The sequence below is a fragment of the Pyrenophora tritici-repentis genome, chromosome 6 (assembly GCF_003171515.1).
Source record: "Pyrenophora tritici-repentis strain M4 chromosome 6, whole genome shotgun sequence".
NCBI lineage: Eukaryota > Fungi > Ascomycota > Dothideomycetes > Pleosporales > Pleosporaceae > Pyrenophora > Pyrenophora tritici-repentis.
The window spans coordinates 1,824,796-1,852,382 of NC_089395.1; the positions used below are offsets into that span (position 1 = coordinate 1,824,796).

Sequence of the window (27,587 nt, forward strand, 5' to 3'; positions counted from 1 at the left end):
TAGTAGCTGGCTTATAAAGGGTACAAGCATGGGCGTGGCGCGTCAACCTCACTCCACTCTGGGATCTGACTTTCTTCAACCTTGGACTCGCCTTCTGTCCCTAGGTAGCCAGAAGGAGGAGGATCGACAAGGCTTTTCCTGCCAACACCGTTCACCATGGCTCAGGCTCATGAGCAAGCGGAGTATGAGGTCAAGGAGACGTCGTCCAGTCAGAATGGCCACGGCAAACACGAAGACACGCATCAAATTGCAGAACACGGCCATGTTGCGACGGACATGTAGGCATCGCACAAGTCTCACTTGAAGCTCATTTACCTGACAATCGCACAGGTACGGCAAGGCATTGATAGAATTCGACCCCAAAGCCGAAGCGCGTCTACGGCGCAAGATCGACCTATACATCATCCCGACGGTCGCCATGCTCTATCTCTTCTGTTTCATCGACCGTGCAAACATTGGAAACGCCCGTCTAGCTGGCTTTGAAAAGGATCTCAAACTCAAGCATTACGACTACAATATCGTGCTGTCCGTATTCTACATTAGCTACATTGTCTTCGAGATCCCTTCAAACATGTGCTGTAAATGGGTTGGACCTGGGTGGTGTAAGTTGAACTGCTCAAATTGCTTGATTAGTATTACTGACATTTCCGCTCGTTCAGTCATTCCTACGATTTCTCTGGGCTTTGGTCTCATTTCCGTCGGCATGGCGTTTGTCACGGATATGAGCTCGGCTTGCGGTGTACGATTTCTGCTAGGCGCCTTCGAAGCCGGTATGCTGCCGGGAATCGCGTACTACATGTCACGCTGGTACCGACGGTCGGAGCTGGCGCTTCGATTGGCCTTGTATGTTGTCATGGCGCCTATGGCTGGTGCCTTTGGCGGTTTGCTCGCCTCTGCAATCCTCAAGTTGAACAAGTTCGGGTCGCGCCATCGGTGGGAGATGATTTTTGCGATTGAGGGAATCATCACTGTCGGTCTTGCGCTTATTGCGTTTTTCACTATGACGGATCGACCTGAGACGGCTCGTTGGTTGAGTCAGGAAGAGAAGGATTTGGCAATCGCTCGTGTCAAGGTATGTCAAGTGTTGGACGTGTGCTGTTCTGTTTGCTAATTGCTCTTTTGTAGTCGGAACGTGTTGGCCAGACTGATGTTCTAGACAAGTTGGACACGAAGAAGACACTTCGCGGCATTTTCAACCCCGTTGTCTTGACCACGGCGTTCATCTTCCTGCTCGACAATATCACCGTCCAGGGACTTGCCTTTTTCTTGCCGACAATCGTCAAAACAATTTATCCAAAGAACACGGTCGTATCCCAGCAACTTCACACTGTCCCACCTTACGTTGTTGGTGCGGTCTTTTCGGTGTTTTTCCCGTATCTCAGTGGACGATTCGACAGGCGTGTCATCTTCTTCATCATATCAGCCCCGTTCATGATGATTGGCTATATCATGTTCCTGGCGAGCAAAGACCACGACGTCCGCTATGGTGCCACCTTCTTGATCGCCTCGGGAGCATTCACTTTCGGCTCACTTGCGAATGCGCAAGCCTCTGCCAACGTAGTGTCGGATACCGCCAGAGCCTCTGGAATTGGTAAGTCTTGCAAAGACATATAAAAGATGGGAAATAATGCTAACAACGATTTTCAGGTACTGTTGTCATGATGGGTAATATTGGTGGTTTAATCTCCACATGGAGTTTCCTACCCACCGACGCTCCCAACTACCATATTGGTAACGGCCTCAACTTGGCGACCAGCAGCACAATGTTCATCACAAGTATCCTGCTACTGCTGTGGATGAAGTCGAGCAACAAGAAGCGTCAAGGCATTGACATTGCACAGGAATTGGCTGGGAAATCTGCTGGAGAAATTGAGGATCTTGATTGGAGGCATCCTGCTTTTAGGTGGAAGCTCTGAGCACGTGCAATGGCATGGATGAGTATTTTGAAACGGGCAGACTTCAAATTCGGATTCATAGTAAATATGTATTACGATGATTTTACATGTAGTTGTATGAGAAAAAGTCCATCGGAGACCACGCGCATGTCCGAATCACCTCCGCAATCCCGCTTGCTTTCCCCGCATCGACAAGCTGTCAAAGCACCCCCCTGGTCAAGTTCCGCGCGACCTCGGCTCATAACCTCTTTCGTCATGCATCTGCGCCAAACAAAAGTATGGATTCCCCGGTCCATTCAATTCGCTCCGCTTATCTCTACGGCTATGCGTCTTGTGGACTTTTAGTTGATAAAAATCCTTGTTCTACATTTTGATACAATTGATCTCTGTATCGTGCACGCATCATCCAATTTGACCTCAGCAACCCGCAACCATGCCTTCAGCTATCACGATTAGGAAAGTGGACGGCAAACCAGGCCAAGTCTACTACCCACTGGAGAAAATCACAGTGCCTGAACCCACACCGAAAGATGACGAGGTACCTAACACACTTTCCACGCCTATATCCTCCATTCATTCAAACAACCAAACTAAACAAATACCAGGCCATCATCAACCTCCGCGCAGCCGCCCTAAACCACCGCGACCTCTTCATCCGCCAACACCTCTACCCAGGCACAACCTTCGGCGTCCCCCTCCTCGCCGACGGCGTCGGCATCGTAACCTCCACAGGCAGCTCCCCCACCGCGCGCGCTTGGCTCAACAAGCGCGTCCTGTTAAACCCCGGCACAGGCTGGAAAGACAGTCCCACGGGCCCGGAACATCCCAAAGGCTACTCCATAATGGGTGGTACCAAAACCAATCCCATCGGCACCTTACAAGACGTCTGCGCCTTACCCGTTTCCGAACTAGAAGAATGTCCGTCACATCTGTCTGACGCCGAGGCTGCTGCGCTACCGCTTACGGGACTGACGGCGTGGCGCGCGTTCAAGGTTAAGAGTGGGAATGCGGTTGCTGGGGCGGATATCTTGGTTACGGGGATTGGGGGTGGAGTTGCGCTTATGGTGTTGGGGTTTGCGGTGCAGGCGGGGTGTAATGTGTGGGTTACAAGTGGTGACGAGGCGAAAATTGAGCGGGCGGTGAAGTTGGGGGCGAATGGCGGGGTTGTGTATAAAGAAAAGGGATGGGAGGATAAGTTGAGGGGCATGTTACCTGAGGGGAAGAAGTGGTTGGATGCTATTATTGATGGGGCTGGGGGTGAGGTTGTTAAAGTTGGGAGTCGGTTGTTGAAGGTAAGTTCAATCCATATCTGGGTTTCCCACTGTGTGGTTGCTAACACGTGAATACAGCCTGGTGGCGTTATTTCGATCTACGGAATGACTATCTCCCCCAAAATGGACTTTCTCATGTCGGCCGTCTTGCGCAACATCGAAGTCAGAGGCTCGACCATGGGCTCCCGCAAGGAATTCGCAGAGATGGTACAATTCGTGCGCGATACAAAGATGAAACCTGTAGTCAGTCGCACTGTCCACGGGCTAGATGTCGACAAGATTGATGGCCTTTTCGAGGATATGAAGAGTGCTAGTCAGTTTGGAAAGTTGGTTGTTACACTGGGTGGTGGTGGGGAGAGCAAGTTGTAGGAGTAAAGGATGAAATGAGATGGATATGCGCGTTTAGAAACGAGTAACAGAAAGAATGATAAAAGACAAGATATTACGAAACCATGAACCCCGTTTGGTCTACAAGCTAGACCGTATTCCTTCCTCCTCCTCCTCATCCACAACACGTGATTTCATCTCCTTATCCGCTCGCAACGCATCGTCCACTGTGTTCAGGTACAAAATGTAGCGGTCCGGTAAATGGCTGCCTACGCTGTACATGAGCGTACCACACGTCTTGCAAAAATGCTTCGTCGTCGACATCGTCGTTGTAGCACTGGAGTCTACATCATCGGTAGCAGCTACGTCCGGACTATGCGTATGCGTATAAGTCGTCAGTTCATCCCTACCGCGTACATGCATCAAATCCCTATCATCATCATCATTAGCTTCTTTCCTCTCTGCCACACACACACAAAAACCCTAATTCAAAACAAAGATAAGTAAAAATCAAACTTACATCTTGTCCACACTATAGCCAGCCGCGTACACTGAAGCGCACGTCTTACTACACGCGAGACATGTGCAGAGGAGGAGGGGTGAGGTGGATGTTGGACGGGGTGTTGGACTGGATAGTGGGAAGGAGAGGTGAATTGCTGTGCAGAGGCATGTTGATGTTGCTGTTGCTGGCGGTGGAGGTGGCGCTGATGTTGGTGGTGGTGGTGGTAGTGTGGATGCTTCCAATGTTGCTTTTTCGAGGTTTGGTGTTTCAGTTTCGAGTGGTGGTTGCTGTGTTTCTTCTGCTAGTTCCAGCGCTGTTTCTTGCATTGAGTCTTCTCTCCGTGTCGCAGCGGGGGCAGAAGCGATGTAGATGTCGACATCTGTTTCCGGTGTTTCCTCGATCACGGATGGTACCAGTGAATAGACGGACGAAGAGGCCGAGTGCGATACCAATGCCATCTTCACCATATCTGGCTCAGGTACCCCAGCCAACGTATCCACAGCACGAGGTGGCGACGAGGAGATAAAGACAGGCGTGTAGGCATGAGACGACATCAGTGCCGTATCTGCAATCTGCATCGCTGACTCCATCGGGGTGGAAGGTCGTTGTGGTGTATCCATCGGCATCTCCATCGACACCTCCCTCTCCTTCCCTTTGCTCTCCACAGCAAAATCCCTACACAAACTCACTGGTGTCTCATTCTTGCCCACTGTCTCCGTCTTCTTCTCTTCCTCGACTTTGACGGGTGGCACTGGTATCTTGCTCATGAACACCGGTAAAGCAATCGACGCAGACGAGCGACGGAATACAGACGATACATTACTGGATGCTCTGTTCCGTGTCTTGGTCCAGGACGTTGACCGTGATTTGCGTGGTTTCTTCGGCGAGGGCGACGATGATGCTGAGAAGGAAGATTGAGGGAGCGGCGGCGACGAAGTTTTCCTACCGCTCGTCGTTGTTGTTGTCGTTGTCGTCGTCGAAATTCCAGCAGGAGGAGGAGAGTTTGGAATCTCGAGATCGGGGTTCAACCTCTGAGCCACGGTTTTGAGCGTCGATGCTATGTTGAACTTCATCTTGTCGTGTGTATCTTTTCTCCTCCCTCTTGTCTGTTTTATCCTATCCTCCTCTTTCTTAACGAATTCGACGAAGAAACTTATCACCCTGTTCTGTCAATCAATCAATCGGTCTGTCGGTCCCTGGAATCGTTCGCGCGTCGTAGGTACGTAGCCGTTCTCTTTCCCCAACTTAACTATTCTCCACTTGTCAAAGGTGCAAAGGCAATAACTTCTCAACAAAATGCGACAAACAACTCACGTATGTAAGTTTCGCGCGCGTCCGTCCGTCCGTTCAACTGAGTCCCAAAAAAGTTGCAACCCACTTCAAACTTCAAACCACAATAACCAAAAAACCAAAAGATCACCACACACACGCACACATGACTACCCACGCCTTCCTTTTAACACGACAAAACACCCCCTGAAATATAACTATCGAAACGGCCACTAACCAGTCCGGCACCCCATCCCCATCCCCCATCGACTCCTCCCCTGCTTTCCCATTAATACCGACTAACTAACCAACCCCAACCTCTGCATGCGCCACCGGGAATAGGGGATTTAACCTTTACATCATCGAAGTTACTTTTCGGGAGATGCCATCGCAATCTACCTACCTTATCTACCTATCTGCCGCCAACAGCCAACAGCCAACAACATTTATCCGCTGCACCTGTCTTGCTGCATTGGGTTGTTGGACGTGTAATGCGTGCTGACTTTGGACCGTGGGGGTCGGGTGTCGGGGTTGGAGGTGCCGGTCGTGGCGCAGAGGCCGTTGTGAGGTGCGGGTGGGAGGGGAGTGCAAGGGGCTTTTCTACCTAGGCTGTAGGACAAAGTTTAATGCAGGGTGCAGATTGCCATGTTTAGCGTATTGGTTTTCTTGGGGGGTTTTGTGGTTTTGCGTGCGTGGGGTGGGATTGTTGCTGGTTGCGTTTTGGGGCTCCTGGTTTCTTTGCTGGGGTTTGAGGGTGGTTGCATGGATGTCAACTTATGCGGCGCAGTCCTGTAGCTTAGGGCTGGAGGCTTGAGACGGGAGTACCCGTATTAGAGTAAGGATAGATGAGGTCGGATATTAGGGGCGATATTGTAGTTGTGGCTGTGTTGTTTCACAGGCAAGTCATTTAAACTTGTAATGAGATATTATTGTAAATTACTTAACAAGAGTGAACCCTACTTACAGACTCTTCCGTGGTTTTAACGGTATATGTCATGGCAATCAAGTCGAGAGCGAAAGTACCGAACCACATCAAAATACGGTACCGACACTGGTACTATAGTACAGTCGACCCGAGGCACCCCCCCCCCCTCCCTAAAACTACTGCATCCAAAAGTCCTTGAATGATTGCATCGACGCAGCAAATTTGCGATCGAAAAGAACCCCTAGCCGAACCACATATAAAATCCAACCTCTATCCATCCAGACAGACAGCGGTAGTAGTAGTAAGGATAAAAAAATCTAGAATACTACTAGTTACTTCTACAAACCAAGAAAGACTCTCACTACCTTACTCTAACATCTGCAAAGTCCAAGCCCAAGCCCAAACAAGCCCCCTAGTAAATGTAAAAACTAGAGTACACGTACCAGTAAGAAAGAAGCCCTAGTACAGATAGATAGGTCTCAACCATCACCCAACATGAAAAGAGGAGAACAACGACATCAAATAACTCTCTAAAAAACGCAAAAAGGTATAACCCACATCCATCCCTACACCCTACCTACCTACCCAACCCCCTCCCCCTTCCCACAACCGGACTTCCTCCCCCCACAAAACTCCCCCCTCGGACTCCTCACCGACGGCGCCATAAGCGGCACCTTCTGCATACCCAGCCTGATTTCAAATATCCGACTAACAAGTGCCTGCACACTTCGCTGCACATCACTCGCCATCTCCGTGCCCAACAGCCCCACAACCAACGGCGCGAACAAATCGACATTCTTCTCAAAGTCCTCGGCCGGTAATCCCGTATACCCGTCCAACACGGTCACGACAACAGGCCGCCACGTGACGATATTGCGCTGTTGAGTTTCCTCGTCGAGCTCGACGTACGATGCGATAATGTCTTCGCAGAGCGGGATAAGCGCTGCTTCCGTGTCTGCGCGCGAGGCAGCGCGATCGTTGGACGTGTCGTGGTACATGCGAAACAAGATGCTGACGTAGACGGACGCGGAGCCGGATTCCTGCTTAAGCAGATTGGGCGGTTGTTTCATGAAGCCTTCGCGGAAGAGGCGGGAGCGCAAGTCGCGGTTTGCGTTGAAGCGTTTGGCGAAGTGGTAGGATTTTTTGAGCACAGCCATGAGGCGGAGGAGTTCGCCGGACGGGATCTTTTCGTACACGGCTTCGTTTGTGAAGAGCTCTTGCACGGTTTCGATCATGAGGAGTTGGAGGACGCATTTTGTGATTATTTGGTTGAAGAAGCGGCGGCGGGCGGCGGTCACGACGACGGGGGGGTTGTTGGAGGGTTTGGTCGTCGGGGGCGGTAGTCTTCGAGGTCTTGGGTTTGACGTTTGGGTAATGGGGATGGCATTCGCTGCTCCACAGTACTGGCAGAGTCCGACGTCACGAGGGATGGCCGGCGGTTGCTGGATAAGCCGTTGATACCCAGTGCGTTATCAGGTTTTGGCTCTTCTGCTGGTGTTGATAGCGAAAGCTCGCCTGGGTTCTCGACAGGAGTGCTTTGCTCTGCGCTTCCAGAGCCATTCACTGAACTTGACGATGAGCCGCTCGTGGCAGCAGAGAATAATGCTGTCGCCTCCGTCCTATGGAAGAGCTCGACAAACGCCTTGACAATTTGACTCCAATGGCCAGGCTGAAACTTTTGTACGTTTTGCAGAATTAACTGCTGTAGGCAATTGCTACCAATGCGAGCCAAAGTGTCGTTCTCTTGACATATGCAGAGGGCAAGCAGATCCAAGAACCGGTCGAGCATGTACTCTAGCGATTCAAAGAAATGGGTGAAGAGCTTAATCATGTTGCGCAGTGCCTGAATCATAGTCGTCGAGAGCCAGACAGAGAGCTCCTCGTGATTCAAGACCTTGGTCATTTCTGACTTGGACTTTAGAACCATAAAGATGGGGTACAGCAGTTGTCGCCAGAGCATGTCCCAGAACTCACGGGGGAAGTCGCCACCGTAGGTGATAAGTGTATCAAACAAATAGCTCAGGGCCCTTGATCGCACCTCTAGATCCTCGCCAGTCATCAAGACGTCGTGGAAGGCGAACAGAACCGGGAACCAGAACTGTTCTTCCTGCGTTTGGCGGCTGGGCTGCTTTGGTATTGAAGAACCCTTGTCAGAATCCTTCAAATATCCAGCGCGAGCCGATAATGAACATTCCGGCGTCCGAAGCATCTTGGGTACTGATGACTTGAGCAGCTCTATTGCTTGCAGCGACTTCTTCTGGAACTTGAAGTTCTTCGAAAACTCCGTCAAGCAGACAATCAGGTCAGCAAATGCACCTTGTGAAATGACTACACCAAAGCGTGTGTTGTACACTTGTGAGACATTTTCAAAGGCAAGGTTGACGATCCCCTCTGCTACAATATTAGTGACTGCATGACTGGAGAAGCCGAAAACTTACCATAAGGCTCCCTGGCCGCCACGGTGAAAACACCAAACATGGTCTTCCAACCAGATCGAATGTTCTCGCCCCGCGCTTGTATCATCTGGATCAAACACCGTAGTACCATGTCCTTGACTGAGACGACGTTGGTGTTGTTGATAATGTGCTCGAATGGCTTGAGGAAGTCTTTTTGGAACTTGAAACCTGGAAGTTCCTCAATCTCCATAAACTTCATGGAAAGTTGCCGTAATGAGTTTAGGGCAAAGTAGACGACATTTGTGTTTGTGTGGCATCCGACTTCGTTGAAGTGAGCGCCGAGAATTTGCCAGATGTTGGTCCACTCGAAACGCACACGCGTCATGTTGTAGCCACTGATCTCAACCAGCTTCTGCAAACTATAAGTGCGGGGTGATTCACTTTGTCCAGATGATTGAATTTCCTGCCAGCTGACCTGAACGAGGGCTTTGACAAAGTCAACAATAGCTTCTCCAGAGAGGTTCGCGCTGTTGGTGAAGATGCGATCTACTCCTCTGACAATGTCGGTAGACCGACTCTCCTCAGCAACATCAGATTGGAAGCTCATGGTGCTCCCGTTTGACGTGGGCCTCCGGCGGCCGGGTTGCACGGTAAGGTTCTTGCGTGACTGCGGGGTTCCTGAATTCGATGTCGACTTGAGTACATCTGGCACGGAACGTTCGTCGATACCAGCCGAAATCAACTGGAAACGGTCCAATTGGGAAACACATGTGAGTACCTCGCGCCAAGACTCTCGTAGCAGGTTTCCCTCCGTCTGTGCAATCTCAATCAATGCTTTCAGCGCCTCCATGTTCCTTGCCTTCATCTCGCTCACGTTGTAGAGGTTGGTGAAGCGTGCGAGGAATGCTACGAAAGCTTGCCGTGAGCTGTCAAGATCGAACAAGCATGATATCCGGATTGCCAGCTTTATGCCCTCGATGCACAAGCGAACAATCTCTATGTTGTGGTCCTGGGCTTGGCCAGAGAGGGCAGTGAGAATTGGCATCCATGTAACTTCAAACATGGGGCCGACGTGCTTGGAGGAAGATGCAGGGATAAACTTGGAGACTGGAATAGTAGTGGCTGTTCTCCGCTGGGCTCGCAAAAGTTGCTTGTAGAGTTGTTCAGTCTTGTTAGCCATCGCTTCCGAAGCCTGGACAATCGCTTCTCGCTGCAAATCTCGCGCACCGCCTGTGAGAACTTGCCCAATACCAGCCAGACCTCCAGTGGGTTGTTGGTTGAGCAATCCCTTGTCTGCAGCGGCTTCTTGCTCCGTGTTTAGAACGATTTCGTTCTGGGAGATTTCATCGAATATGGCTTGGAGATACTCATCGGGCAAATCAGCGCTGTCGTTGATACCACGGTTGTTCTTGATAAAGTCCGCCGGCGTCATACGAGGGCCCTTCATCTTTTTGCTATGCTGATCAACGTTCAGCATAATGACAGAGTACGAAAGAACGTATGCCGTATCGGCATTGGCATATGCGTTGGGGTTACCCGTGATGTATCGTTCAGCAAACTTGAGCATGAAGCGATCAATCTTCTGGGCCTCACCGGGTAGTCGAAAGCTTTGAAGAAATCGGCGTAGTGCGTCCGTAAAGCGGGTCTTTGTAAAGTCCATCAAATCCACAAAAGCATGCATAATGGCAATGTTCTCAGGGTCACCCTCACCGAGAAACTCGCCGAGAGCTGTCTTGTCTATTTGGTCATTGTCAAGGAAGAAGCGCGCAATGTCTTCGGGACTGTTTGAGGGAATGAAGCCTTCTGCGATCAAAGTCTTTAGTCCACGTTTGGGTTTGTAGTTGAACTGCCGCAGAGCGTTTGTGAGTGCGGTCTTTCTCTGCTTTGCTTTCTCAAGCTGGCTGTAATCATCCTCGGCGAGTGGTGTGACTGTTCCAGAGTCGACACCTACCATGGGTGATTCTGAAAACGTTCTTGTGTCAGTCGATACCCTGAGATCATCGAGCGACGGCCGTAAGTCGGCATTGTTTGCTTTTGTGTTCTCAGGAAGGGCTTGTTGAGCCCAGTCGACGAGAGAGCGTAATATCTGAACCAGGGCTTCAAGTGATTCCTGCTTCATGGCGTATTCTTGGGGGTAGCTGTGCTCCGATTCGTGGACAGAGTTCATGGAGGTTGTCGTAAGGGAGGGTGGCAGTGTACCTCGGGTCTGCCAGTCTATTTGTTTTGCCTGCTTCTCCCGCTGGTCCTGGTAAGCCTGTTGCTGCATGGCTGTGATGGTGACGGGGTTGCTTGATATCTTGGAAAGATGCTCAACAACTCGCTGAAACATGTTGTCAAGGGCGGTGCGGTCGCAATCATAGTTGAGATAGATCTCTACCAGTGCTCGGGGGTCTGCAGCCAATCTGCCGAATATGGTCAAAATGTATTGCTTCTGAAATGCAGGCGCATTCCGCTTGTCTAAAGTTGCGAGGTAAATCTCCTTGAGGAAGACCTCTACCTCCTTTTTGAGTGAGATGCGCAGGTACTTTAGCATCTGCCAAAATATCTCACAGGCTACCTCGAAGACTTGCTTCACGGAGCTAGCTCCGTTGCGACTGAGGCTCAAGCAGAGGTATTGCTTGACGGCTTGTATGAAACTCGTGGGCTCGTCGCTACCACTGCGGATGGTGGCAAAGGGCGATACAAAAACAGCAATGTTATTGAATAGAATGGTGTGGATCATATGCAGTGACAGAAGTTTGGAGCGCATGCCTTGCGACCGCACGTCGTGAGCATGGTCCACGGTCAAACCCTTTGTGCTCAACCGGCACATGGCCCTGAATACGAGGTACGCATCCTTGACGAATATCTCGTCCTCTTCCTCTTCCTCGGTGTTTACGTGTGGCGAGCTCTCTTGTCCAGACACTTGTCTTGACCCCGCCTGGCCTTTGATGCGAGTCACCAGGGTCGGCGCATTGTCATGTATCCGATCGTCGTTGAAGCTCATGTTGTTTTCGAAGCTTTGAAGGGTAATCTTGGGACCCGTGTGCTGATCGACGGCCTTGTCGCTGGGCTCAGCCGTCTCGGTATCGTGTTCGTCCTCGGCCTCCTCTCCGTTGGCTTCGGAACCCTCAATTCCCATGGAACTGCCTCCATCCTGCCGTACGCTTTCTTCCGACTGACTCTTTCCATTCATCGATGACCGCGACAGTTCCATGCGACTCTCCTTGACAGTAAGTCTGGATTTGACTCTTTCAAATACAGTGCCGACCATTTGGGTCAGGGCGCCCTGGGCTACCTGTTGGTTCGCGCTCGACTTGGAAAGGAGGAAGATGTTGTATGTGAGTCGCACAGCCTTGAGCAGTCCGGCTCCGTGGACGACGATCTTGTCGTTGAGGATGGCTGCCAGCAACGACTTGACAATTTGTAGTTGAATCTCGGGGGCTGTCGCTTCGCCTTGGAAGCAGTCGCATATTGTGTCTATGGCGCGCTCAATCAGTGGGGGTGCCTCGCTATTGTCGGCTCGCTGTTCAGACGGGACGGAGAAGTAGGAATAGCTGATGAGCTTGCCGATGCAGTCGAGGGCGGTAATGCAGAGAGGGACATTGGGGGCTTCCGAGGCAAGTTGAAGTGGCTCGAATAATACCTCGGGACTAATGTGGGCAGGGTCGCCTTCATTCTTGATGGCGGATAGTGCGGCATTGGTGCTTTCCCCCAGCTTCTTGTTCCTCTTCGCGTCCTTGGAGGCTGCGATTGTCTCAAGCGCGGTGACGACAAAGACTAGCGAACTCCGTGTTGATGGTCGTGTGGCGGCCGTGGCTGTGGTGGAATTGGAGTCTGTTCGCGGGCGTCGTATGGGCAGGCGCTGGTCGAACATTTGCTCAGACGTCCGCGGCGTGTCTGCGCTGTGGGGTACCTCCAATGCCGTCGACGAGGCGGCAGCGGCAGGCAGTGACCTACCCGCATCTTCCTGTGGAGCGTCCGGCGCTGGGGGAGACGTATCTTCTGCATCCTCTGCTGCCTGGTCCGAGGCGGAGGCAGAGTCGGAATCGGAACCGCTCGCCTCATCGTGGTCCTCCTCTTCTTCTTTTACTTGCTTGTCCGCATCCATGCCGGGGAACTTTTCCTCTTCCTCTCGGGGGGTTTGCGGGGGTTCGGCGTCGGACATGGTGTGGGCGTGGGTATGCGCGACTATGTCCGGGATATTTGTACGAGCACCTGCTTTCACTTTGAATCACGGGCGGGGCCTTGGTCAGCAACCATGGCGGAAGGAGCGGCGCAAAAGGAAGCAGGTGCGACTGCGGTACACTGTCTGAAAGCAGTGCAAACGGTGAATTGGGAGGCTTGGTGGCAATTGGACAGCGTATACTCCTAGATGACAAGTTGTCTTTCTGCGCATCAAGCCTCCTGGCGAGCTGCGTTACGTACCCTGGCGACCAGCTGCGCGGTAGGCGCTAGTCAAGCCACAGGCATATGGCCCGGAAGCGCCACAGCAGCCACAGTTGAGTTCCGGAATCTCGCGTGCTTCGGGTTAGAACGCTTAGCAAGCCGTCGTCGGATCTCCAACAACAGCTGCCCTGCACTAAAACTTTCTGTTGAGTGTCCACCGTCAAACATCACCACTTGCCCTGACTGCAAAGCGCCTGAGCGTACACTGCTCCTCTTGCATACCGCCAACACCTCTCCGAAAAAGAGGTTCCTTCCCGTCGCCCGCTCGACAGGTCGCTTAGAGTAAAATCTCAGCGCACCGGCATCCCGACACAATGCCCGCTACCACGACACTGCTATCCAGGGCCGGAAGCCAATTGGCCTCGCGGGGCTCAATTGCGCTGCGCGGCGCCTTCTCTGCCGCACCATGCTCGCAGTAGGTGTATTCTCAGGTGCCATATCACCACCACTGGCGGCTGACCCGATACTCTGTAGACGCACACCTGCCCTCTCCGCCCTTGCGCGGTACTATGCCTCTAAATGTGAGCATACGCCTCTTTTGCTTTCTACTTCAAGACCCCGCTGGTCATCACGTTGCTGACATGCCTCTTCTCAGCCTACCCCTCGCACAGCGTTATCAGCATGCCCGCCCTCTCCCCGACCATGACCTCCGGAAACATTGGCGCATGGCAGAAGAAGGTCGGCGACTCAATAGCGCCCGGTGATGTTCTCGTCGAAATCGAGACGGACAAGGCACAGATGGACTTTGAGTTCCAGGAGGAGGGCACCATTGCCAAGATTCTCCGCGACGCTGGCGAGAAGGACGTCGCTGTGGGAAGCGTGAGTTTTGCATATATGAGGGGCTATAGCGATATGCTAACACTACCCAGCCCATTGCCGTCATGGTAGACGAGGGCGCTGACGTCTCCGCATTCGAGGGTTACACTATCGAGGATGCTGGCGGCGACAAGAAGCCCGAAACTCCCTCGAAAGAGGGCGAGGCTTCAGAGGCCAGCGAGCCCCCGAGCTCAAACTCCAAGACTGCTCCCCCGGCCAAGGAGTCTGCCCCCGCCGCCATCGAATCTGAGTCTACCGGCGACCGTCTAGAGACCGCTCTCCAGCGCCAGCCTGCCATCTCCCCCGCGGCGAAGAAGCTCGCGCTCGAGAAGGGTGTCCCGATTAGCGCCATCAAGGGCACTGGAAAGGGTGGCATGGTCACCAAGGAGGACATTGAAAAGTACAAGCCCGCTGGAGGAGCATCCGGTTCCGCTGCGGGTGTCGCCAGCTACGAAGACACCGAGGCCACCAGCATGCGCAAGGTCATTGCCAGCCGTCTCCGCGAGAGCATGAACGAGAATCCCCATTACTTCGTCGCCTCCAGCATCTCCGTGTCCAAGCTCCTCAAGCTCCGTGAGGCCCTCAATGCCTCAGCTGACGGCCAGTACAAGCTCTCAGTCAACGACTTGCTCGTCAAGGCCCTCGCTATTGCTGCCCGCAAGGTTCCCGCTGCCAACTCATCATGGCGCGAGGAGAACGGCAAGGTCATGATCCGCCAGCACAACGTTGTCGATGTCTCCGTCGCTGTCTCCACGCCCGTTGGTCTCATGACTCCTATTGTCAAGAACGTCAACGGACTCGGCCTCTCTTCCATCTCATCACAGATCAAGGACCTTGGCAAGCGCGCACGCGACGGCAAGCTCAAGCCCGAGGAGTACCAGGGCGGAACCATTACCATTTCCAACATGGGAATGAACCCCGCTGTTGAGCGCTTCACGGCCGTCATCAACCCCCCGCAAGCATGCATCGTCGCCATTGGCACAACAAAGAAGGTTGCCGTACCCGGCGAACCATCAGAAGACGGCACCGCCAGCATCGAGTGGGACGACCAGATTGTCATCACCGGTAGCTTTGACCACAAGGTTGTCGACGGCGCTGTCGGTGGCGAGTTTATGCGCGAGCTCAAAAAGGCAATTGAGAACCCTCTGGAGCTTATGCTATAGAAGATATGATTTTGGGTATCGATTGCTTTGCATTTGGATGTGTAATGCAACATGTGTAACTTTAGGGGATATATTGGGGTGATGATGATTACTTAGCGGGGGAAATGTACTTTTGGCGTGGAAACCAGATGATTGTGTTATGTATAGTGGATGATGATGGCTTAAGGGCACCCCCTTTGTTCTTTATCCTCCTCCTCCTCCTCCTCCTCCTCCTTATGATGAAACCTTTTTGTCGTAGATGCCGTTTTTTTCTTTTCTCTTGTATGAACAGATTTATCGATCCCACCTTATGACATCCGCTCACATTCAATCTCCCATCTTCCTTGACGAATCCTTCTTGCAACATTCGTCCACGAAGGAGGATTGCAGCTGGTAGCTTTAGAGCAAGTAAATGTATCAAAACCCTATCACGATAAACTTGACTTAAATTTATTGCTGATTATACCTAGCTAGCAGCACCCTACTGCACATGTATATATATATATATATATATCTACCAAGGTTACAGCGAAAACTACATAGAGGAACAACATGACCAATTAACCAACTACCCTTGTCGTACTAGAAATCTATAAAAATACGTGTACAAGTACTAAGAAAAAGCCTCTCTACATACATACATACATCCACTCTGCCACCCACCTCGCAGCCTTCTAAAGCGCAATTCTCCTTGCCTTGTACACGCACCGTGTAAAGATTCTTCGTTTAAAAAAACATGGATAAACAAATATATAAGTAAGTAGGTGAGTAAGCTTCTTGGACATGTCAATACTGTATATATATCTATAACTAGACATGTCTTACACCTCTCTCTTTTTTCAAGACTTAGTTACTGCACAAGAGCATGCAACTGCGCTGCTGCGTACAAAAACAGACACGTATTCTAGTTAAATATCTATCTAGTTTTTGACGTATTTGGTGGAATACATACATGCATACTAGTTAAGGAAATCGTAACAAACTTTGAAATTCATCATTTCTGAGATAGACACAACACCTATTGTTTCTGTGGTGATCATATACTTTTCACGATAAAACAAAGTGGGAGAAGAGTCAAATCACGTCACGTCACATCGCGTCACATCAAGATCAAACTCAAAGTCCAAGTCCCAAGAGAAGGTCATCGTCTAAAAAAAATCAAATATTCATAAAACCCCATCCTCTCATCTATGGCTAGTCTATCCTTCACAGCCCCAACGCGCAATACAAGACAAAACAATCGCCCACATTAACCATGATCATTTCCGTCATAATCTTTATTCGTGGATGAAAAAAAAAAGTGTGGGACTTTAGAAGAAGAAGGAGAGAAGGAGAGAGAAAAAAGGACCCCAATCTCCAACAACCCAACAAGAAACGTGGCCTACACGCCGTTTTCAAATGCTTTTGTTTACCATTTGTTTCCTTTACGCCGCTGCTACAGTGTTGTTGGTGGTGTTTTGAGTCGTTCAAGAAGTTTCTTCAACACCGTCTGGCTTTTGGCCTTCGGCGTCGGCCATCTCAGTGTCCTTTGAGTCTTCCGCAGGTGGCGCCTGCTCTTGCTTCCTGGCTTCGGCTTCCCGCTTCGCGCGTTCGAGCTCGGCTTGCTTGGCGGCGTGCTCCTTTTGGTGCTTCTCCATGGCGGCTTGTCGCTCGCCCTCGATCTTATCGTTGTAGCGCTGGATGATGGGGCCGGCAATGGCGCGGATGTCTTCCTTCTTGGAGACGTACTGTGCCTTTGACGCATCATCGCCTTCGTCGTATAACCACTCCTGTTTTGGTGTTAGTACTGTTCAGAATCAAGATTTAGAGTATAACCTACCTCGATAGTCTCGAGCTTGGCGTTGAGCCTGGCCTTCTCGTCGTCACTGGCAAACTCGGCGTATACGTCAAGAATCTTGTCCTTGAGCTCGTAGATGAAGCTCTCAAGGTTGTTCTTCTCATTCTCCGTGTCGGCAACGAGCTTGTCCTCCATGATCATCGAGTTCTCACGCTCCGCTGCGGTTTGCTTGCTGACCTCGTCGAGCGAAGCGGTACCGGCTGACAACGGCAAATCACCCTTGCGCTGCTGCTTCTTGACCTTGCGCATCTTGGGGGGCTCCTTGGGAGCGTCTTTGTCGACATCCATTGCCTGCGCATCATTCGTTAGCTCATTTGGTTCCAGCGCACAAGGACGACGCGCAAGTACAGGATCAGCGCTAGGCTTTCGCCGTTTTGCGGCAGGCTCTGTAGGACTTTGCCGGCCGTTATCAACATCAGTAGGAAATTTTGAACGTACATCACCCTCTTTCTTCTCTGCCGACGGAGACTCTGGGATTGGCTCTTCGACCTCAGTCTCCTCGACGTAGTATCCAGACTCGACGTTGAGCACACCGTGAAGGTTGAGGCGTGCCTTGAGCTTGCAAATCATAAAGTCGCCCTTGGGGTCCTCCTTGACGCCCTTGACGGAGAAGCGGCCGATCCAGGGGTTCATCTTTCCTGGTAGTTGTTCTGGCTTAGCATACCTGGCCTCAAGGTCGAATGGGTGTTTCCGGTAGAAGGTGAGGATCTTGGTGGATGGCATGACGTTGCCCTTGTTAAAGACGGTCAGGTTGGTGTCCTCGTCAGGAATGTCCTCGGACTTCTCCCAGGTGAATTCAACGGGGTAGTTGACCATGTCGTGGACAACAAAGTCGCGGACACGGAAAACAGGGGAAAGGATGGCGCAGGAGAAGGCACATCCACGGGCGACGGCTTCGTCCTGGTTGAGAGTGAAGGAGAGGGGCTTGCCGAAGTAGTCCTGGATCTTGGTCTTGAGGGCAGGAACACGTGTGCAGCCACCAACCATTTCGACGGCGTCGATGTCGGCAGTGGTGAGACCAGCCTCAGCCAAGGCCTGTTCGATAGGGGCGGTAGCACGGTCGATGAGGGGCTTGATCAGCTCCTCGAGCTCATCACGCTTCAGCATACCGCGTACATCGACGTCGTTCATGATAGACTCGACGTTGATGGGGGCCTGGTTGTTGGCGGAGAGAACCTTCTTGAGCTTCTCGACACCGGCAGCCAGACGAAGACGTGCCTTTCCGTTCTCCATGACATCGATCTTGTACTTTTCTTTGAACTCCTTGGCGAAGTGCTCAACGAGAGCCTGGTCGATGTAGCGTCCACCGTAGTGTCGGTCCCAGGCGCTCGACTTGACAGCCAACTCGCCCTTCTTGAACTCAACCACGGTAGCGGTGTAGTTGCTGTGTCCAATGTTGACAAAGACAATTCTCCGCGGCTTCTCCTCCGGAGCCGGGAGGTCGAGCTTTGTGATGCCCCAGCCGAGAGCGACTGCTGTGTTGTCGTTGATCAACCTAAGGCACTTGAGGCCGGCGATCTCTGCAGCGTCGAGGATAGCCCGACGCTGGGAGTCAGTGTACCACACGGGACAGCTGAGGACGACATCGTTGACGGGAAGTTTGAGTTCGGCAGAAGCTGTGGCGCGCATCTTGGTAAGGAACATGGCTGTGATCTGGGTAGCGGTGAACTGCTCCTTTTTGCCCAGATATGTCACCTCAGCGCCCACTTGGCCGCCCATGTCGACGAGCGGCGCCGACACGAATTTTTGCTCGACCTGGACATCGGGATCTTGGAGGTTGCGGCCGGCGAGACGGACGAAGGAAGAGACGGTGTTCTTGAGGTTGGAGATTTCTTGGTTCTTTGCGGTCTCGCCAATGTATCTGCTCTTTGGGCCAAAGCCTACTAGCGACCTGTGATGCGTTAGTCATTGTATACATTTTTTTCTATGGCTCGGGGGTTGCTTACGGTGTCGCGCGGTTGGAGACTTCATTTGCAATCTATACAGAGTCAGTGAGAGTTTACTTGGCCAAGTCATTGAATTTGCATGGTGTACTTACCACATCGACACCGCGATTCCGCGCAACAGCAATGACGCTGTTGAGCGTTCCCAAATCAACGCCGACTACAGACATGTTTATCTCTGATGGCGGGGTATGTGGGATGTGAAAGTGTAATTGTGGTGTAGGGAGAGTGTTCGCGGGGAAGGGTTTGGGTAGTGGTGTAGTAGTGAGGGATCGACTTGCACGCAGGAGCAAAATTTCAATATGCGCTGTTTGGCCTACGTAACAAGGCTGGCCGACTTTGTCGCAGAGAATCACACAGAAGTTTCTCGATGGCACTAAACGGCGGGGCACACCCGAGCCCAACACAAGACGGTTTTTGGCCGCCACACAGACCACCGAGCCCTGCCACAGCAAGCAACAGCAACAACACGCGCTGCGTCATCATGCAACAGCCACAACTACCATCTACGAGTCAGCACCGACGCGTCTGCGAGGCCCAACTTCCATTGCATCTTCCATGAAGAAGTCTACCACTCTCTGGAATCATCTTCACGCGTCTCCGACTGGTCCCGTGACGCTGTAGTTGACATCATGGCCGACATCCCCCCGTACCCACTGTACAACAGGACTTACAACCTGTACCGCATATCCCCACTGCACCATGGCGACACGCCCCTGCTCCGCGATGCTTCCCTTCGTACCCATGCAAAGCGACTGAAAGAGCAGCTCAAGGGCGACAATGTGCGCGGTGTGCAGGTCGACTTTGCTGCCGCCGAAGACACGGCCAAGCTGGGTCCACTAGAGGAGTGCAGCTGGGACTTGCTTGGAGACGAGGATGCTTGGATTGACCGTCATGTTGCAGACATAGATGAGTCGCAAATATCTTCTGTCCTCACTGCAGAAAATGCACGTGGGCTTGAAATCAGTCTCGAGTACGAGAAGCAGTCGTACAATGCGCTCCTTCTGCGCGACCCGGCCGTCACTTCCTCACCTGAGGGCTTCACCTCACTCCCGCTCCTACTGGTCAAGATGCCGGGCCCGATCCGAGATATTTTCGTCAACTACCTCCGCACCACATTTGACGCCCACGTCGCGCCATTGCGGCTGCCGTCGCCTTTCATCTCATCTAGTCTGGAGACCTACTTCAAGCACCTCACCGCCAAGACTTCGACTCTGTCAATACAGCAGGTAATAAGACAATTGCATATCCAACTTGCATTTCCCAACACTACAAGTCTACTCAAACACGTCGAGATTACCATTGCGGGCACCGACGTTGCAGGCTTTGTCGACCGTGGCAGATTACTGAAGAATACTCACAGCAAGCCCTTTACAGCTGCTTTGTTCGCTTATCTAAAGCACCACCTCGCCCTCGACGCATCGCATCCAAACGTCCAAATATCGCGAGTCTCCTGCAATAGCTTTTCCCTTGGCACTGAGCGCCTGAAGCTGATTGCGCCAGACACCCTTGCGGATACGTCCTTTTCCGACGAGGGAGGTGCCTCACAAGACGCAAGTGCGGGTCAGCTGGCCGTACATGAGCTTTATACTGTTTTGGTTAGGGAAGCGACCGGTAGTGGCAAGTTCTTGCCAGAAGAAATGGCCAATGACTATAGAGAAGATACGCCTTCTTTACGGAGGAAACGAGCCATCAGCAACGCAGCGATTGGCAATGGTAACAACAAGAAGAGCAAGGCTAGAGGGAAGGAGAATGGAAAGTTTTCCAATGGCACAGCGGCATGAATGATGCACAAATACTTCATGCTGCAATGTCGTTGGTTTAGGCTGCGGGTTTGCTTCGTCTTATCTAATCCGTTTCTTATGATACCCATAGTTTGTACTCAATATCACTACATTCATCAATCTCTCTCTCTCTCGCTTCCCCTCTCATGTGAAATTTTCAGACACCGCCTTTGTCACACTCACCTGCATAGTGTTTCGTCTTTTGCACGACGGTATCCAGGTCCGACCCTCACAGCCCCAGCTCCAGTATTGGAGTCTTTCTTTGACTGCATCATTTGCCTTCTAAAATCGCACTTCCACATACCTATTCAGACCCAATTCCGTCTCCAAAGATACTCGTTCGCCAATTTGAGGGCTTGAACATCTGCTACCGCATAGCAGCCCAAAGAGCCCGAAAATACTGGGTACGTCTTAACACCCTATCATCTGATTACCCGCCTCACTCTTACGGTACAAACACTCATCGCAAACAGGAGCTTCTCCAACATACACATGACATATTCAACAAATCATGGGAACGCTATAATGCATACCTTCACTTCGATGGCCAGACGTGCGAAGACAGGATCAGTCCAAGCGAATGGGATGCCGGCGGCTATTTCGACCCTGAATTCATGGTGGATGGCAAAATTGTGCTATATGCACATTTCGAGCCGGTCGAGGGAAGATCTATCGAGAATGCCTATTCAGCTGATCTCATGAAGATAAAAGATGAGGATAAGATGTGGTACAACGGCACATACGGAGATGAGGGTCTTAAGATCAAGGCATGTGCTTTCGAGCTGTAATTAAGCCTCGCTAACATGTATAGCGTAAGATCCCGCAAGACTTTGACGACACCTCAGACGACCACAATCAGGATCCATATCTACCCACCGCTCTCAGCGAAGCCATCACTATAGACGTCGGTGATAGCAGGAAGGTCCTCGAGACCGGCGTCATCATTGGCCGCGCTCTCCCAGAACGCTGTCTGGACCCCAACGCTCGCCCAGCCGTTCGCGCTATAATCACAAAAATAGGCTCGGTAGTCGCCTTTGTTCCCGCCAAGTATGTCAAACATGCAATTAGCAAAGCCAGTGCGCAGATCCACATGGACGACATCGAGTACGATGCCGAACTAGAGAAGATACCTTTCGGACCGAAAAGAACCGAAGCTATAAAGGCAATGATCGAAGACAAGATTGGCTCGAAGCAGATTATTCCAACTCTAGACTCTAGATCCCTGACTATCAGCGCCTTCCTCACACCACCTCCAAACTCCCCTTCAACCAAAACAAAGCTTGAGACCGCCGAAAAGAATGACCCACGGAACAAGTGTTCCCATGAGGGAAGTATTCTTATCGGCCAAGCCAAAGAATCCTGGTGTCGTGATCCTAACGAGCGCCCACTTGTCTATGCTCAACTCAGAGCTGGAGATGGTGTGGTCGCTTTTGCCCCAGCAAAGTACGCAAAGCACTAGAGACAGCAGATTCGACTACACCAAGTGGACTTGGTTGAAGAGTTCAGTGCTGTGCATCCCCTGAACGTCTCAAGCACTATCAAGGGGAGACTGATTGAGATGAGAGAGGCGAGTGAGCGGGTGCGGGTGCAGAAGCGGGTGCTACAGGCGGAGAAGGAGGCTTCTGCGCTGACACATGATGGAGAGGACGTATAGGGTTTGCTCACTGGAGAAATTGGGAAAATGGGTAGAAAAGGGTGCGTTGTTTGATATTAGCGATATGGGCAATCGGTCTGAGGGGTCCTGCTTGCTTTCCATTATGCGGTATTTGTCCACGCTTATTGCTATCAAAAGTTTCCTTTGTTCTTAACTACATGATATGGTTACTTCTCTTGCATGATTCCATCTCTTTTTGCTGTCTCCGGTTTGCGATGCTTATTTGCGTCCGCTTTTATCAGAAGTTTCCCTCTCTACATCTGCATGATGTGATTACTTCTCTTTCACAATCCCATTTTCCTCTTGCTGTCTCCGCTTGTGAGTGCCCATATGCGCTCGTTCCTCTTGTTTTTCACCCTTGGCTTCACTTTTATCGAAAGTTTCCTCTCCCCAGATGTACACACTTCGTTTTCACCCCCACTCGTGACCAAACCCTACTAATAGCAAACAACAGCTTGCAAGGATTATAGATTGCTGTCTCGTTAGTATATAAGAGCCGCAGCCCTCTTGGACCCTCTCCGTCTCCTATCACACTTACAGACACCAAATAGCGGGAGTTTTATACGACCCACACACTTCCTTATATCCCTCTTCTCAACCGAACTTACTCCCACACAACCTTATTTCCAACACAACCATGTCCACCGTATATACCTCCCAATTCCCTCCTAATAGGCACTTCATCTTCACCATGTCCTCCGAGACCGCCCCTGCATGGTCACCATCCGCCACTTCGACACAGAAGAAACTCCTTTTTGAACTCACCATCACACAGCTAGGAGAATATACATACCGACACGCTCACCCTCGCCATACATGACCGTGTTCCCCCGATCTTGATGGAGACGAAGTCCACATTCTATCATGCGCAAAGATCAAGTGGGTGTGTATACGCAGGAACATACGAAAAGTAAACGACGACTCAAATGATAACCAGCGTTCCAGGGGCAAGGAAGCGGAGCAGAGTAACAAGGACGACACGACTCATCCAACCGCAAGCCGTCCGTCCCAGTGTGTTCATGGAACTTCAGTTTTCTTCCAGGGGTTCTACCATGCGATGTTGGTCTCATTGTTGAGAGCGCTGGATAGCTTGTTGTTTACCGTCCCTGTCTTGCCTCTACACGGATGGACGATCATTAGGATGAATACATGGAGTTGATGAGAGAGGAGCAAGGCAAGTACGTCGAGGCTTTCCAAGAAGCATACAGAACGTGCCCTTGCTGGACGGGAAGAGGCTTCAATATCAGCACGAGGCCCCATGAACGCCGGAGCGTGGGTTCTCCTTGAATCTCGCGAAGAGCAGTGGAAGTTGGGAGGGAGGGGGAATGGGGGACATCTCGATCCGCCCCGTATCCTCCACGCACCCCGATCAAGGCTTCAATGAACTCTTCAATCGAAGCTGAAGCCTCCTGCTTCTCTTTGACTAATGGCTCTGCGTTCTCAGCAAGCAAGGCCCCAGTCACCAATATCCCCTCTTCCTCTCCAACGGCCACTCCCCCCAGGAACGTGCAAAAAATAATGAGATGCGTAAGTCTCCCCCCAATACCTCCCTCCCCTCTATGTCTCTACTCCCATAGATCAAACACTCACACTCGCTACAGCAAAGCTAAAACCCACGTGTAAAAAAAGGGACCTACCTGCCCAGCCCTCTGATTTCACCATTACTCTAGTTGCAACTACAACTACAGCAACAGCAACACAAACCCCAAGAGCAATCTTCGTCCTCACCGCAGCAGCAGCGCGGCCGTGCCTCGACCCGCGGCGGGCAAACTAGCAGCCCAGCCGATCCTCAAGCTCCATCACAGCACCGACGCGGATATCCCATCTCCCCGCCGCCGCCGCCGGGCTGGAGGTAGATTAGTGCCGGGTGCTGGACGTGGCGGTACGGAGCAGGCAGGTACTAGAGATGAGGAGTGGGAGACTAGAGCAAACAGGGAGAGCTTAGACGGATTGTTTGTGAGCTCTGGGGAGAAGAAAAATTGGAAGGTTATGCTGAGGTCGAGTCTGGAGGAACCTAATGAGTGCAACGACGGAGATAAATGAATGAGTGAGTGATTGATGATGATGACGATGACGATGGGGTGGGGTGGTGTGAGAAAGGGAGGGTATAGTAGAGGTATTGAAGAATACAAGGGTTAGCTAGAAATGGGCCGAAAAACTTGTCATGAGGAAGGTTCTTTACACATGTTGTTTTCGCTGGGTGAATGGTACAATGTGGTTGCCTTTTGGAGAATACGGGGTTTGAGTAATATCTTGATTGCTTTTTTGTACTGGCTGGTAGGATGATACTGCGTTGTAGAAAGGCTAGTGCTAAGTATCGACATCACCTTTGTGTACTTATAGATGTGGTTACTTGTTAATTAGTCATAATGTGTTCTGTTATTCTATCTATCACACTTGATCATGTTCTCTCTTGTGGTGTATCAGAAACACCATCCCTTATCATATAATATCATGTCATTCATTCATCCCATCACCACCGCTAGTCAAAAACATAGGTAAGCCAACCTCTTCCTTATCATCCACACCACCCCCATACAAGTTTATCAAAAGACCCCCAATAACAACCCATAGAAAAAGGCGATACCGCAAAGAAACCACAAAAACCCCGCCCACTTAACTACAACCAACACCGCCCAAACCCTCTAAGTATACACACTCTCTGTGAAAGAATTAATCTGCAACCCCCTCTCCGCCATATCCGCGTTTTCCAAAAACTTCAACTGCATCCACACCAAATGCCCTTTAACACGGTCCAACTCTGCTCTAATCTCTTTGACAGGTCTGACAAGATCGTAAAGATGACCTTGTTTGTGTTCTTTATCGGCCTTGGGGTTGGGGGTAAACGCGTCGTAGTCTTCAAAGGTGAGAATGTTGTCGTCGGGATCGGCGTGGAAAAGAGAGCGGAAGACCTCTGTGTTTGTGGTGGCGCGGGAGAACCATTCGTCCCAGAGTTTGGGGCAGAGTGGGTCGGAGACAAAGTCTGCTTCGGGGCCAGGCATGGCGTCGTTTGGTGAATCCTCGCCAGGTGGTTGGGCGTTGGGGTCGTCGGCGGCGTTGAGGGCTTGTGGGGGGAGGAGGCCGAGATGTTCGCGCCAGAGGCTGCTGCGGAGGTCGTGGGCGAGACGGGCGGCTTTATAGGGTTTGCCGTCGAGCATGGTGTCGATTTCATCCGTGTCTTGGAGGACGATGGTGAGCTCAGAATCGTGGAAACCCAGTTGCGAACGGTCGTTGATGTTGGAGGAGCCGCAAAGGACGATTCTGTCGTCGATGATGCACAGCTTGGCGTGGATGTAGAGTTCTTCTTGGAAAAAGTACTGCTTTTCGTCTTCTGGGTCGCCTTCCCAGTGTTCTTCGCTGGGCTTCTTCTCGGTGAGCATGGCGTCGTCGGCGATAGAGTCTGGGTCAATGACACCGCCCTGATCGCCCTTGCCAACAGACTCTTCCTCGTCCATGTACTTTTTCCTGAGCTCCGCTGCTATGCGTCGCTTCTCATCTCCACCCTCTGCGGGTGGTGCCTCTAGCTCATCGATTTCGGCTGCCTCGAGATCCATGTAGCTCATCCCTGACTTCTTCTCGCGCTCCTTGAGCGTAGGTGTGACATTGATGCGATCATACGAACGGAGATTGAAGAAAAAAATGTACTTTTCCGGGTCGAAGCCGGCCGCCTTCACTTTTCCAAAGATGCTCTCTTCTCCCCTGCAGATGCTCTTGAATTGATAGTCCATGATCGCTCTTGTTCCAGCCGCTGCCTGGTCACGCAAATCTCCTGCAAAACCTGGGATAGCTGGGATCACGATGATGATCTTGAAATTGCGCTCCTCTTTGGCGGCGGATACAATTGCATCAACAATGGCAGCACCGATCTGGTTGTGGACTGGACTCTCGTCATGCTTGCCAGTTGCCGTGATGAAGAACTGATTCTCAATGTAGACAAAATGCTTCGCGTTGCGGATGAGCTCGCAGTAAGCGTTTTGGATACTCTGCTCATGAGGTTCAATGCCCATACTCCAGTCTCCACTACTCCTCACGAGCTGTGCATGTACTGTGCCGCGGTTCTCGAGATTTTTGGTGTTCAGCTGAGTTATGGGATGGTGTACGTAGTCGCCTACGGGAAACTTGGGCCGTTGTACGCCGATGAGGTCTTCGTCAGCGCCTTCTCGACCTTCCATGGTAAGCCAGTCGTATCGTTCGTCACGCTTGTACTTTTCTCGCTTCACAAAGTTCCACCGCAAGACGAAGTGCTCGGCAATGTCATAGATCGCCGGTCCAATGACGCCCATTGCCACATCGTGCCATGGCATGCGACCAAACTCGAGCTTGTTGAGCTTGTTCGACTTCCAGTCATCGACACTTTCAAAGTCCATGATACGGTTGTTGTTGTAGTCCTGACCGGGGAAGATTTGATTCTGCACACCCGAGGGATGCGCATCGGATAGCGGATGTTGCTTCTCGTCCCATCGGCCGTAGCACAGATCCAGTCCACCAATAAAGGCCATGGCATAGTCGATAACAATGAACTTTTCATGATGCGCCCAGTAAAACGTCATATCTGAAGCGTTTTCGAAGACGTTGTGATCCGGATGCCTCATTACCTTGATGTTTCCATAGCCAGGCTGACCTTCTTCGATCAGGCCCATGAGCGCCTTCTTTGTGTGTTGGCTGTTACACGTAAGAGCAGCAGAAACCTGTGAATATGAGTGGTTGGTCACCAGGCAATAAGTGACATTCGTACCTCCTTGTACACAGAAATGTAAATCTTCACGCCAGCCTCGGCACGTCTCTTGAGCACTTGATCCAGCCGAAACTGTTGGTTATAATAAGGCGGGCGCTTCAAGAACAGTTCCGGACTGAGCCACCAATCCGCAATGTAAATGGTCTCCTTTGCCTGTTCCAAGGCCTCGGCAACCGCCCAGAAGTAGTCCCTCCCATCGACGTACCACTTCACTAGATTACCATCCCGTTCTGGTGCGAAACTATTAAACCGGTGGCTCTCAGCGATCTTGCTCCTCTTCGCATCCGTCTCCTTCTCATGCTCCTCGTCATGGCGATGGTTGGCATTGAAGAGATTTGTAAACTTGCCAATCTTATGCTTCACGTGCACGGCCTTGATATGCGCACCCCTCAACTTTGTGTGCTCAAGCTTCTGTTCAATCTCCTCAATCTTCTCCGAGGCGCGATGATTGAAGGGATGGAAGAATTTCTTAAGACCCTTTTCCTTAGACATGTTGCCGGCCGTGCGCAGCGATCAGCAATCGTGCGGGGTAACAATGCAATGGCGATGATGGGGGGTGAGGCTTGAGGCTTGGGAGAGAGGCTGGAGAGTGAGGCGTAGGGCAGAGGCGGTGGGGAAAGCGCTGGTCTTGTAGTGACCCGCAGGGGTCGATAAACCTGTTCA

At 51.5% G+C, this 27,587-nt stretch overlaps 10 protein-coding genes across 10 annotated transcripts; 6 read left to right on the top strand and 4 right to left on the bottom strand.

Moving 5' to 3' along the window:
• Positions 1-156: 156 nt before the first annotated feature.
• Positions 157-1,916, top strand: PtrM4_119180 (UhpC, Sugar phosphate permease; the record flags this gene model as incomplete). Its single annotated transcript, XM_001935230.2, has 5 exons — positions 157-278; positions 331-602; positions 660-1,072; positions 1,126-1,591; positions 1,648-1,916. 5 exons carry the CDS (start codon positions 157-159, stop codon positions 1,914-1,916), a joined length of 1,542 nt encoding a protein of 513 aa, XP_001935265.2.
• Positions 1,917-2,328: 412 nt separating this feature from the next.
• On the top strand, positions 2,329-3,535 carry PtrM4_119190 (Qor, NADPH:quinone reductase and related Zn-dependent oxidoreductase; the record flags this gene model as incomplete). Its single annotated transcript, XM_066108351.1, has 3 exons — positions 2,329-2,433; positions 2,501-3,187; positions 3,245-3,535. 3 exons carry the CDS (start codon positions 2,329-2,331, stop codon positions 3,533-3,535), a joined length of 1,083 nt encoding a protein of 360 aa, XP_065961536.1.
• Positions 3,536-4,760: 1,225 nt separating this feature from the next.
• On the top strand, positions 4,761-4,913 carry PtrM4_119200 (uncharacterized protein; the record flags this gene model as incomplete). The annotated part of the gene is made up of 1 exon (XM_066108352.1): positions 4,761-4,913. The coding sequence occupies one exon, from the start codon at positions 4,761-4,763 to the stop codon at positions 4,911-4,913; it is 153 nt and encodes a 50-aa protein (XP_065961537.1).
• A 1,857-nt stretch (positions 4,914-6,770) lies between these two features.
• On the bottom strand, positions 6,771-7,424 carry PtrM4_119210 (uncharacterized protein; the record flags this gene model as incomplete). Its single annotated transcript, XM_066108353.1, has 1 exon — positions 6,771-7,424. One exon carries the CDS (start codon positions 7,422-7,424, stop codon positions 6,771-6,773), a length of 654 nt encoding a protein of 217 aa, XP_065961538.1.
• Positions 7,425-7,483: 59 nt separating this feature from the next.
• PtrM4_119220 (SEC7 domain protein) lies at positions 7,484-12,732 on the bottom strand (the record flags this gene model as incomplete). The annotated part of the gene is made up of 2 exons (XM_066108354.1): positions 7,484-8,580; positions 8,628-12,732. The coding sequence occupies 2 exons, from the start codon at positions 12,730-12,732 to the stop codon at positions 7,484-7,486; spliced, it is 5,202 nt and encodes a 1,733-aa protein (XP_065961539.1).
• Positions 12,733-13,634: 902 nt separating this feature from the next.
• On the top strand, positions 13,635-14,992 carry PtrM4_119230 (AceF, Pyruvate-2-oxoglutarate dehydrogenase complex; the record flags this gene model as incomplete). Its single annotated transcript, XM_001935234.2, has 2 exons — positions 13,635-13,832; positions 13,883-14,992. 2 exons carry the CDS (start codon positions 13,635-13,637, stop codon positions 14,990-14,992), a joined length of 1,308 nt encoding a protein of 435 aa, XP_001935269.2.
• Positions 14,993-16,155: 1,163 nt separating this feature from the next.
• On the bottom strand, positions 16,156-18,921 carry PtrM4_119240 (HSP70 multi-domain protein; the record flags this gene model as incomplete). The annotated part of the gene is made up of 5 exons (XM_066108355.1): positions 16,156-16,159; positions 16,700-16,740; positions 16,791-18,699; positions 18,755-18,786; positions 18,847-18,921. The coding sequence occupies 5 exons, from the start codon at positions 18,919-18,921 to the stop codon at positions 16,156-16,158; spliced, it is 2,061 nt and encodes a 686-aa protein (XP_065961540.1).
• A 462-nt stretch (positions 18,922-19,383) lies between these two features.
• On the top strand, positions 19,384-20,535 carry PtrM4_119250 (CENP-L domain containing protein; the record flags this gene model as incomplete). Its single annotated transcript, XM_066108356.1, has 1 exon — positions 19,384-20,535. One exon carries the CDS (start codon positions 19,384-19,386, stop codon positions 20,533-20,535), a length of 1,152 nt encoding a protein of 383 aa, XP_065961541.1.
• A 614-nt stretch (positions 20,536-21,149) lies between these two features.
• Positions 21,150-21,994, top strand: PtrM4_119260 (uncharacterized protein; the record flags this gene model as incomplete). Its single annotated transcript, XM_066108357.1, has 2 exons — positions 21,150-21,306; positions 21,363-21,994. The coding sequence occupies 2 exons, from the start codon at positions 21,150-21,152 to the stop codon at positions 21,992-21,994; spliced, it is 789 nt and encodes a 262-aa protein (XP_065961542.1).
• A 2,840-nt stretch (positions 21,995-24,834) lies between these two features.
• On the bottom strand, positions 24,835-27,416 carry PtrM4_119270 (phospholipase D1; the record flags this gene model as incomplete). Its single annotated transcript, XM_066108358.1, has 2 exons — positions 24,835-26,877; positions 26,925-27,416. 2 exons carry the CDS (start codon positions 27,414-27,416, stop codon positions 24,835-24,837), a joined length of 2,535 nt encoding a protein of 844 aa, XP_065961543.1.
• Between the last annotated feature and the right edge of the window lie 171 nt (positions 27,417-27,587).